The sequence below is a fragment of the Pseudomyrmex gracilis genome, unplaced genomic scaffold (assembly GCF_002006095.1).
Source record: "Pseudomyrmex gracilis isolate BER0280 unplaced genomic scaffold, ASM200609v1 scaffold_20, whole genome shotgun sequence".
NCBI classification, from domain to species: Eukaryota; Metazoa; Arthropoda; class Insecta; order Hymenoptera; family Formicidae; genus Pseudomyrmex; species Pseudomyrmex gracilis.
In genome coordinates this window covers 802,849-813,149 of record NW_018020604.1, presented here as the reverse complement: position 1 = coordinate 813,149, position 10,301 = coordinate 802,849, and the positions used below count along the sequence as shown (strand labels likewise).

Sequence of the window (10,301 nt, the reverse complement as noted above, 5' to 3'; positions counted from 1 at the left end):
ATATAACTCAGATAAGATAAGATTGAAAAATAAGCACGTAACACTTGAGATTCATGACAGATAACTACTTATGCTTTAATTACATATTCATTAATGACTTATGCAATTTATGTACAAGTACGTGCGCTTATTATTATTAAAACAGATGTGAGATAATAACGAGAATCTATATAGTTAGCAACACAATGATTGGCATTTTAAGCCCAATGAGTGTCACCTTAAGTATCTGTTAATTTGTTTTGCAAGAGTATCGAGTATGTTTAATCCAATACATTGAGCGACATTTTGCTGTGACTTAGTTTCAAGTAAATAATGCGCATAAAATATGCGCGTGAGAGGTTTTGAATATTTAATTAAATATGTACATTCGCGTATTGTTTAAACTATGCGTTTGCACGCATAGAATCTACATTTTTTGGCGAATAATTCTTACGTAACACGCGATGGTAATTTGGAAATAATTAAAACATTCATTGGGAAATAACTGAAAAAAAAAAGAAAAGACTGTATTTCAAGTACAATTTTCGTAAAAAAAAACAGTCTTCATTCGCTGCTCCGATTGTGCAAGAAGAACGATTGTTTTCGTATCAGCAATTCCTTTCTAGATCGCGATCAGATCTCGCTCGAGGTCTCTCGTGTCTCGGGTGTTTCTTCTGATGTTGCGACAGAAACGCACGCAAAATCAGAATCGCGATTATTCGGAATAATTCGATTTACCGTTCCTGAATGCTTCCTTGATTTCACCTTGTAATCAGATTCCAGATGAAGTCGCTGTGAACAGCGTCTCAATTTTGCCTTCAAGAAGCTATTACGTTCTCCCCTTTACGCGATCGTCTTCTTTGTAGTCTTGTGATTGCCCGAGAGTTAAAGGCGTTGATTAAAAATGTGTGTTACAAAGCGCATTATTATTTTGGCAACTCTCGAGACAACGAGTCAGACACATTAACAATTTCTTTCTTTAGAAAAATCATTTGAAAGAAAATGTTTTACATTTCTGTGACGAAAGTTATTAAAAACTCCATAAGAACCTGTATTCACATCTCAATTTTACCGACAAACGCGTCTCTCCGAACGCGCGTAAGATTTTTTCGGAAACAAATAAACGTATCTTATTTATTCCGATAAGAGTAAGAGAAACAATACGCGGTATCTTGAAATACCACAAATTCCAGAGGAAATTCAATCGAATTCAATCTCATTCAATTACCAAACTGTCGCAGTTGCGTGTTTGCGGCTGAATGCGGCGTCGAGTAAAAAATAAAACAAAACAATCATACACGGAGACGAGCAAATCTAAACCGCGTTTCCTGTCACTTGCAGCGCAAAAATTAACACATATCCGCCCGCCCATCCGTCGCTAAACGAGATGACCGGCTGTTATCGATCGCCGTCTATCTCCTATCGATCTTCTCTCGGTGTTTGCGCGACCCAGGGTGAGCGAATCTCGACGTGATCGCGATTGGTCGAACGACACCCGCGAGCTCCGCGACCAAGAGTGGGGTGTTACATAAAGCGCGGCACGAACGCGTATAGAACGGCAATCTCTCGCCGCGGAATATCCAGTCGTCTGCTCGACGACTATAGCGCGAGATCGACGCGTCTGATTCGCGGACACTCGACGCAGCACGTGGATCCGCCGCTCGCTGTCAGCAGGAATCATCCCGGGTGTCAAGTGTCAAAAATTCGTCGCAGAGAGACCTCGAACGTAAGTCAGATTTCTTTTTTGCGTGAGAATGTTAACAAAGAACGAGAGAATGACCGTGTAACACAAATTTGAAAGATCTTTTGGAATCGAGAAAAAAAATTGTTTAAATAATTATAAGATTACTTAGCAATCGCACACTGAAAAAAGTTTTGTAATCTCAACCAAAATTTGGTTTCCAGAACACTTTATTTGGTTCGATTTACCAAATTTTGGTTAATCTCAACAAAACTGTTTTTTTTTTTTTTTTTCAGTGCACAATTAACGTATTTATGCAGCGCGATAATCCGTAAATTTTTTGCAACGGCGCGAAGTGATATCGATCGTCAGTCGATATCGATAATGTTATTAAAAAATCGTTCTAATCACACTGCCAATTACAACCGATTACATAAATGTAAACATATATATAATTTATTTGCGATAAAAACTACTACCTGTTTTTTTTTTTTTTACTAGAGACTTTAATAAAAACGTTAAGAGCGGATACGCTCTCGCGAAAGTAACAAACGTTTCAGGATGTCGAAGGTCTTTTGTAATTGATGTCAAGGAGCAAAATATCTAATTGCGTTTGTTAATGTCTAAACGCCGTGCAGCACGGGGCTAATTACACGGAGCTATCGCTTCGTTAAACTTTCCGCTCTCCGTATTGTCCGGGGCCGAAGAAAGGATCCCTAACTACGTTAGCTCGCTAAATTAATCCATCTCGCGCTCACAAAACCCGACGAGATCGCGAAAATTCGCGAAACAGGATTAAATACTATCTCGGGGGTTTTTTTTTTTTTAAATAAATGCCCGTGCTCCGTTCCCGGCATACATTTATCGCATATTATAAATAGAAATTTCTGTCTGAATAATCGAACTAATAACAGAAGCATTTCAGCGCTCGCTATATTCGTACGCGTCAAATTTACCGTCAGAGTTGTTACGAGTTGTTTCGTTCGGTTTCGTCTCTCTTTCGCGAATACATGACGTACGTGTCAAGATGTTATTATCATCATTTAAACGCGTTGATAAATAAGCGGCGCAACAAGAGAACATACACACGTCAATTTGCGCGCGTTACACGACGGGAATATCGTTACGTAAATTCCACTCGAATTCAAATCGATCTTTTACCCCCCCCTCGCACAAAACCGGAGTTTTCTTGATAAAATGTGTTGAAATGTCGTTGAAATTGATGCGCCGCGAAATTTTATCTCACACACGCGGCAACGCGAACAAAATAACAAATGCAGCGCGATATCTTCCGCGTGATAACGCGGTCGAGAAATATAGTCTAGCTCGATTATTCCGTAATCTCTGTAATTCATTCACGCGGAAAATGCGTTTGCGCTTCCACTCCGAGAAATATCTGCCGTGTCAGAGGGGATTCCCGCGAAGGGAATTCCCCGCGGAGAACGGGAGTTTCCTCCTTTGCGCGCGCGCGCGGTCTCATTTTTATTACCGCGTTGCTCTTTTTTTTTTCTCTCGCACTAACTGACCGACATATGTTTTCGTCTCTCTTATCTTCTTTCCCGTGCGACTAATCTCTCCAAAATTCCACGTTGCAAAAGTTCCGTGTAGCAATGCGTCACAGCGAGCGGGTAAAAAACCGTAGCAGAGACGAAATCTCAACGCGATAGATCGTCGACTAGTTTCGAATGAAACTCGCTCCAAGAAAATGAGTCATGGTCATTTACGCGGCGAGTTCGCTCTTACTTCTCTTACGACGAAGGCGCATTTTACTGATCGTCGCGCGAAAGAGACGTTCTTTCTATGTTCCCCCGCCGTTCCCTCTCTCTCGCGGATCGCGACGTTCTATCTGACGCACACACGCATCTCTTCCTCACCTGTCGCCGTTGAGTTTCTCAAGAAACGTGCGTCAGTAATGGCTCCACATTGCTATTTATCGACGTCCACGCTTATTAAATACTTCGTTTACGAAATGTCAAATGTGTTTACGTGTATACAATATTTTTATGTGTTCGGGAAAAAGATAGAAAGTAGAATTGACGTAAGATGTACCTTCGTCACTTGCTTAGAATTACGCGCTAAATCAAAATTGCTAAATTATTTGTCTACTTAAATAATTGAAGATATATAAATATTTCAAATATAAATATTCTAAACCAAATATTCTAAGTCAAATAATTTTCATAACTCACCGCGTATATTCGACATGCATAAAACATTGTGCGAGCAAGATAACTTTAATCTCTCTCCTCGTTTTACTTGTTCAAATTAGTGACACAGATTTTTAAAACGTGCGCAATATCGCATACGCAACTTCCAGATAGCGTACACCGTCCTAATTCAGTTTTTCGCTTCTTAATTAAAACTTACTTGCTGTTTGTTGCGACAAACTGACACTTTCACTTTTTATCCGAGTTCGAATCGTTGTTAACGCGCAACCTTGAGTTCGACAAAACCTCGATCGTTTCTCACGTTTTTCAATAAATTATTAATATATGCGACAAATCGCGCGTTGGTAGCTGCATGTCATCATTCCTGTGTGCTTTTTTTTTTTGTTTCCAACATACGCGGAAACGCAATTACTCGACATTCACGGAGATAAACGTTTGTTATTGAGAAAATCAGATACTTTACGTGCAATATCGATAAGATTCCTTCGAATGTTCCGCGTCGATATGCCAAGGATATCGCATCAGAACCGCGCCTATCGCATTTACATTATGAACGCGCGACAACGTAACGAACGGATAGTTTTGATAATCGCTCTCTCGTTTCGATTGCACCGCAGGCGAGAAGTGAGCTATGGATCCCGACAGCTTCAAGGAGTACGCCAAGGATATGGCGGAATACGTCACCAATTATTTAGAAAATATCAGAGATAGGTATGTGAACGATGAAGAAATCGCGTTAAGAGCGGCGAAGCGATTATTACGCACCTGTATGTCTGTAATTAATATTGCACGTGTCAATGTGTGTGTTGCAAATTTTCAGGAAGGTCTTGCCTACCGTAGAACCGGGATACATGAATCCACTTCTACCTTCCGAGGCACCGCAAACTCCCGATCAGTGGAAAGACATTATGACCGACATCGAAAGAGTGATAATGCCAGGTGTAAGCAATTTTTTTTAAATTGTGTCTCAGGATTTTCTTGATCAGATTTTGTTTCGTAATAAGTTGTTTGCTGTTTTTTTGTCAAACAGCAGCACCAAAATACAATCTAAAGCAATAATACATGTAATGTGACAATAATATTGTTATAAAATATTAATTTGTGTTTTGTTTCACATTTTCAATTGTTATCTCTGCAAGCGTGAAAGATAAACAAAAACTTTAAATTTTATATATACGTACACGTGTAGGTTACTCACTGGCACAGTCCGAAATTCCACGCGTACTTTCCCACTGCGCAATCGTATCCTGCGATTCTAGCCGACATGTTGAGCGGAGCTATCGCGTGTATCGGATTTACGTGGGTAAATATAAAACAAGTTCGATAAAAAAAAAAAATAAATAAATAAATGAACTAAATAAAACTACTAAACGTTCGATCTATTTCATGATTTTGTTAAATTATTCAGATTGCCAGTCCGGCTTGTACCGAGTTGGAAGTGATCATGTTGGATTGGTTGGGAAAAATGTTGGACTTGCCGAAGGAATTTCTTGCCTGCAACGGCGGAAAGGGCGGTGGTGTTATTCAGGTGAAACATTTTTAACACCTACAAAAGTTAATACAGTACAAGCTAATGGCTATTATAAACACGAAACTTAGTAATATAACAGCCATAAAAAAAAAAAAAAAACAGCTATTTGTTATGGGAAAATGAAATTATTGAAAATGAAATTTTCATCTACAGGGAACTGCGAGCGAGGCCACTTTAGTGGCGTTACTGGGAGCAAAGGCTAGAAAAATAAAGCAAATTAAAGAACAGCATCCCGATTGGACGGATAGCGAGATCATCAGCAAACTAGTCGCATACTGTTCCTGTGAGTATAATTTATTTATTTAATACCATTTAATATAAAAATGTAAAAACTCTCGAGAAAATTTAAGCCGATTATTCGCGTCAAATAATTTACACAGCACGCACGTTTTTGACGATATAAGAGTCGAGATCGCACACGTTACTATAATTATAAAATTATTCTTGAGTATCGTTATCATGCAAAGAAACAACGACGTGCGCGTCAACTGTTGCGTGGAGTTCAGCGGATTTAATAGACATTTGAACTGTGACATATATCTCGATGAGAGTTAAATGAGCCATGCGAGTCACATACACGTTCGAATTGAAGACAATTAAAAATATCAGTCTAACATATATATATATATACGTGTGTGTAAATATAATAGATATTTTATAGAGTAAAAAAATATGTTCGTTAATTTATTGACATTTTTAATCAATCATTTATATGTTTCGTAATTCTGTCGCGTTAATGTGTTCGCGTCGCTTACTTGCGAATACTTGATTTTTCGTTCGTATTCGTTGCGTTTCGCTCATTGACGTAATACTGAAAAGTGTCCGGTCGCTTTTAGTGACCGGGCGCACAATCAGTGCACAAGCACGTGAATAGAGAGGAGACGAGAGGGTTGGAGTGATAGAGGGTGAGTATGGGGGTTCACGGCACTTCATCAAGCAGCACTTTGTCGCCATGGCAACTCGTAATAACCGCTCCAGTTATATTTCAGACTGAACCTTCTCTCCCATTCTCAACTCCTACAATAATTTTTGCGACGCGTTTTATCGAACAAAAAAAAAAAAAAAAAATATTCTAACAATTTATCTCTCGATACGTCGAATAATGACTGAGTTATTTTTCATCATCAGAAACAGCACTTCACTCGCAATATACATGCAGCCGCTATTGTTCTAAGCCGAGACAAAGAAGATTTTTTATTTGTCTATTGCCAGAACGATCTTGTTGCTGTCAATGAAAAAAATGAAGCAATAAAAATCTTTCACCATAATCCGAAAAAAAAACATTTCACGTTTTATTGATAAGATTTAGCGATAAGATATTTACACAGATTTCTAAATTTTGTAATTGGTAAAACTTCTCTCTCTCTCTTTCAAAGAAATAATATTCTTAACGAAATTATATGATCGTTTTTGTAAAGCACTCGTATTTATAACAGTAATTGTTATTAGATTAGAACTCTTAATTACGATTATAATAGCGTCACAAAATATTATGTTTTCAGGCCAAGCGCACAGCTCGGTCGAGCGCGCCGGACTTCTTGGTGGAGTGCAGTTCAGACAATTGGAAGTAGATGACAAATATAGATTGTGCGGTGATTCGTTGGCCGAAGCAATCCGAAAGGATAAAGAGCACGGATTTATACCGTTTTACGTAAGTCTAATCTCAATCAATCTCTCCTTTCTCTCTTCTTGTTCTCCTATTCAATTTAAAATCATTTCATATCGGATCGAGAAATAAAAAAAAAAAAATAAACTATCCACTAAATATATATTACTTTTTAATGACAGAAATAATACGATCGGAACAATTTGTATATCTGTTGTACTTTTTTTTCTTCAGGCAGTCGCGACCTTAGGGACCACCGTTTCTTGCGCATTTGATCGTCTCGACGAAATGGGCATCGTGACGACTCGCGAGGACATTTGGTTGCACGTGGACGCTGCTTACGCGGGTATAATTTATTATTATTATTATTTTTTTTTTTTTTTTTTTTATGCTAATACAAAAGTATTGATTTCTTTTCCTTTTCCAAGAAAGAAGAGAAAATTCACAATTTCTTATTTCATTTAATAGGATCTTCCTTTATTTGTCCGGAATTTCGATACTTGATGAAAGGCATCGAGCTGGCGGACTCGTTTAATTTTAATCCCCACAAATGGATGCTGGTTAACTTTGATTGCTCCGCCATGTGGCTCAAAGACCCGACCTACGTCATCAACGCTTTCAATGTCGATCCTCTGTATCTAAAGCACGACATGCAGGGGTCGGCGCCGGATTACAGGGTAATTAAAAGTCGCTCGCATTACTTTCAAAATCTTGACCGATAAAAATTTTGTATGTTGGCGAATGTTGACTCTTTGTGAATTAATTTGCGCGTTGTTATCGTAGCACTGGCAGATTCCACTCGGACGTAGATTCCGAGCACTGAAGCTCTGGTTCGTACTGAGACTCTATGGCGTGGAGAATCTACAAAAGTTCATTAGAAAACACATCGCTCAGGCGCACGAATTCGAAGCGTTAGTTCTCACCGATCCTCGCTTCGAAATCGTCGGCGACGTTCTCATGGGACTCGTTTGTTTCCGCCTAAAAGTAAGTCGATCACTCCTCTCTCTCTCTCTCTCCCTTCTGAAATATTTAAAACTAGTTTTGCACATGGTTTTTATTTGATTGAAAAAGATATTTGAAAAAAAAAAAGAACATTCTAAGATGCGTGACACACCACTTAGGGTTCCAACGAGCTCAACGAAGCTCTCTTGAAGAAAATCAACGGCGCCGGAAACATTCATCTCGTACCGTCTAAGATCAAAGACACGTACTTTCTGCGATTCGCCGTTTGCTCTCGTTTCAGCGAGAGCAAGGACATACAATATTCCTGGAAGGAGATCAAGCTGAGAGCCAACGAGGTTCTCGAAGAGCACTCGGTTTCGAAGTGATGGCGCGCGCAAATAGCTCGCGGTTGTAGATCCCTGGTCCCCGCCACTTGCACCCAATCTTAACTTCGTAAGTTTTTTTTCCCTTTCATCGGTTTCAAGAGAAAGAAGATCAGAAGACCAAATACGACCAAAATCGACGAGTAAAGTTAAGAAGAGAATTTCAAATCGTTGAGCGCTACTTTAAAAACAGAAATTCTTTTATTTTGTAGATCAATTTGTTTTGTTCTTTAATAGCACGCGTGGGATTAATTAATAAGAGATTAGGAATATGTTGTTACACATGTGAGAGAAGTGGATTGATTGGAAAAATGTGTTTTTTAAATAATTGCTGAGAATCAGAAGACGACGACAACAGGCTGCTGAGAGTCGTGTTAACGGAATGAGGTGTAATACAGTATTACGCGTCGCCTTGTGCTACTTTTGCTGGCGCACAATCAATGTGTTACTGTGCGAACACTTTAGACAATATCCTTGTAAGTAAGATTATTGTGTGGTGAAAGTCATACATTTGTTGTCATTGCAAAAACACATGTTGAGTAATATATAAATGCGATTTCTGACATTTCTGGTCAAGTTGTGGCTACGATAGAGATGTGAGAGCGATATTTGAGGTGACAACACGGCTTAATTACATCTTCTAATTATGCGAATTGATACATTCGTATAATAAAACCAAGTACTTAAGCTTCACCGATTTAGCCGATGGTGATGATGTGTTGTTTTCTTTTGTTTTTGTTAGAAAATAGACGCTGTTAAATATGGCTCGCGCGAAGTCCATTCTTCTTGCGTGCAAAACTCAAACAAAAGAAAATTATGTAACTTGCGTCGACCAAGAAAACATTCGTGCGCCGAGAAAGTCGCGATCTTGCAGGTGCGAAGTATGTCTCTGACGTATGATTCTACGTGCATAGATTCTTAATTAGAAATTCTTAACTTTGAATCGTATGTCTTGATTATTTACTAATACAGACGTGAAAAATCGTACATTCGCGCGCGAATTAAGTTGCGACTGTTTAACTGATTCATGTTTTAAAATTGAGATAAAGATGATCCGTCTATTTTTCTACAAAAATTATTTTTAAAGTAATTTACATATTTTACACACTGATATGAACATCCCGCCGAAATATTTATGTATATATTTTCAAACGTTCGCGCGAAAAATTATAATACAATCGCCGTGCATGTTGAAAGTGTATGTAAGATATTGAACAAGTGTTGTACATACATTAATATATAAATATTGATGATTATAAATGTGTTCATTATAAAAAAAACATATATATATATATATATATATATATATATATATATATGTATTATGTTTTTCTTGTTACAACTTCTTACTTCTAGGTTTTAGAATTTTAATTACGCGATTCTGTAATATAACTCTATTGTTAAAATCGTACAAAAAACAATATTATTGTATTTATGTTTCTCTTAAAACCGAGTAAGTTAGAAACGATTACACTATAGCGAATACATGTGACATGTATATGTGCGCTACAATACTTGCTGTAAACGTTATGCTGCAACAGAGACAATAATAGTACTAGAGGTAATCAAGGAATAGCTTGACAAAAAAAAAAAAAAAGAAACAAAAATGTGTAGATCAGTGCTGGAATCCTAAAAAGAACAGTGAATTTAACTAATTGTTCAAATTGTTGCGCCATGTTATATCGTTGGGTGTCTACACGCAAAATAGATAATTGTGAATTATATATAGATGTTTAAATATTTACGCAAGTATTACAGAAAAAAGTATAACACAACAGTTTAATGTGTTAACTAATCTCAACCATTTTATGCAAGTTTGCATTTTTTTCGACCAGATAAGTTAGCCATTTGTATTATTTTATATTGAAATGTATCAAACAATGTGTGTGTAACTCTGACAAGCAAACTTAGGATCATTTTTTATCTGTTACTTAGACACGATAATAAAAATAAAATTTGCAACTCTTTAATCCGTAGAAAAATAAAAACTTCAAAAAGTAAAACTTGTGCT

At 37.6% G+C, this 10,301-nt stretch overlaps 2 protein-coding genes across 3 annotated transcripts in view; one reads left to right on the top strand and one right to left on the bottom strand.

Annotated features, from left to right (window-relative positions):
* The window catches only part of LOC109851787, a 7,545-nt gene extending 4,139 nt beyond the window's left edge, over positions 1 to 3,406 (bottom strand). The window contains exon 1 of one of the 2 annotated variants that reach the window (XM_020422217.1): positions 3,187 to 3,406. In XM_020422217.1, the coding sequence (XP_020277806.1) occupies positions 3,187 to 3,192 (6 nt within the window). In that variant the 5' untranslated portion in view covers positions 3,193 to 3,406. The remainder of the gene's footprint in view (positions 1 to 3,186) is intronic. The other variant, XM_020422215.1, reaches the window with a different exon arrangement.
* On the top strand, positions 1,531 to 9,547 carry LOC109851786 (aromatic-L-amino-acid decarboxylase-like). The gene is made up of 11 exons (XM_020422213.1): positions 1,531 to 1,705; positions 4,446 to 4,539; positions 4,649 to 4,769; positions 5,018 to 5,131; positions 5,237 to 5,356; positions 5,513 to 5,642; positions 6,862 to 7,010; positions 7,200 to 7,311; positions 7,434 to 7,642; positions 7,749 to 7,949; positions 8,087 to 9,547. The coding sequence occupies exons 2-11, from the start codon at positions 4,460 to 4,462 to the stop codon at positions 8,291 to 8,293; spliced, it is 1,443 nt and encodes a 480-aa protein (XP_020277802.1). The 5' UTR covers positions 1,531 to 1,705; positions 4,446 to 4,459; the 3' UTR covers positions 8,294 to 9,547.
* The last annotated feature ends 754 nt before the right edge of the window (positions 9,548 to 10,301 follow it).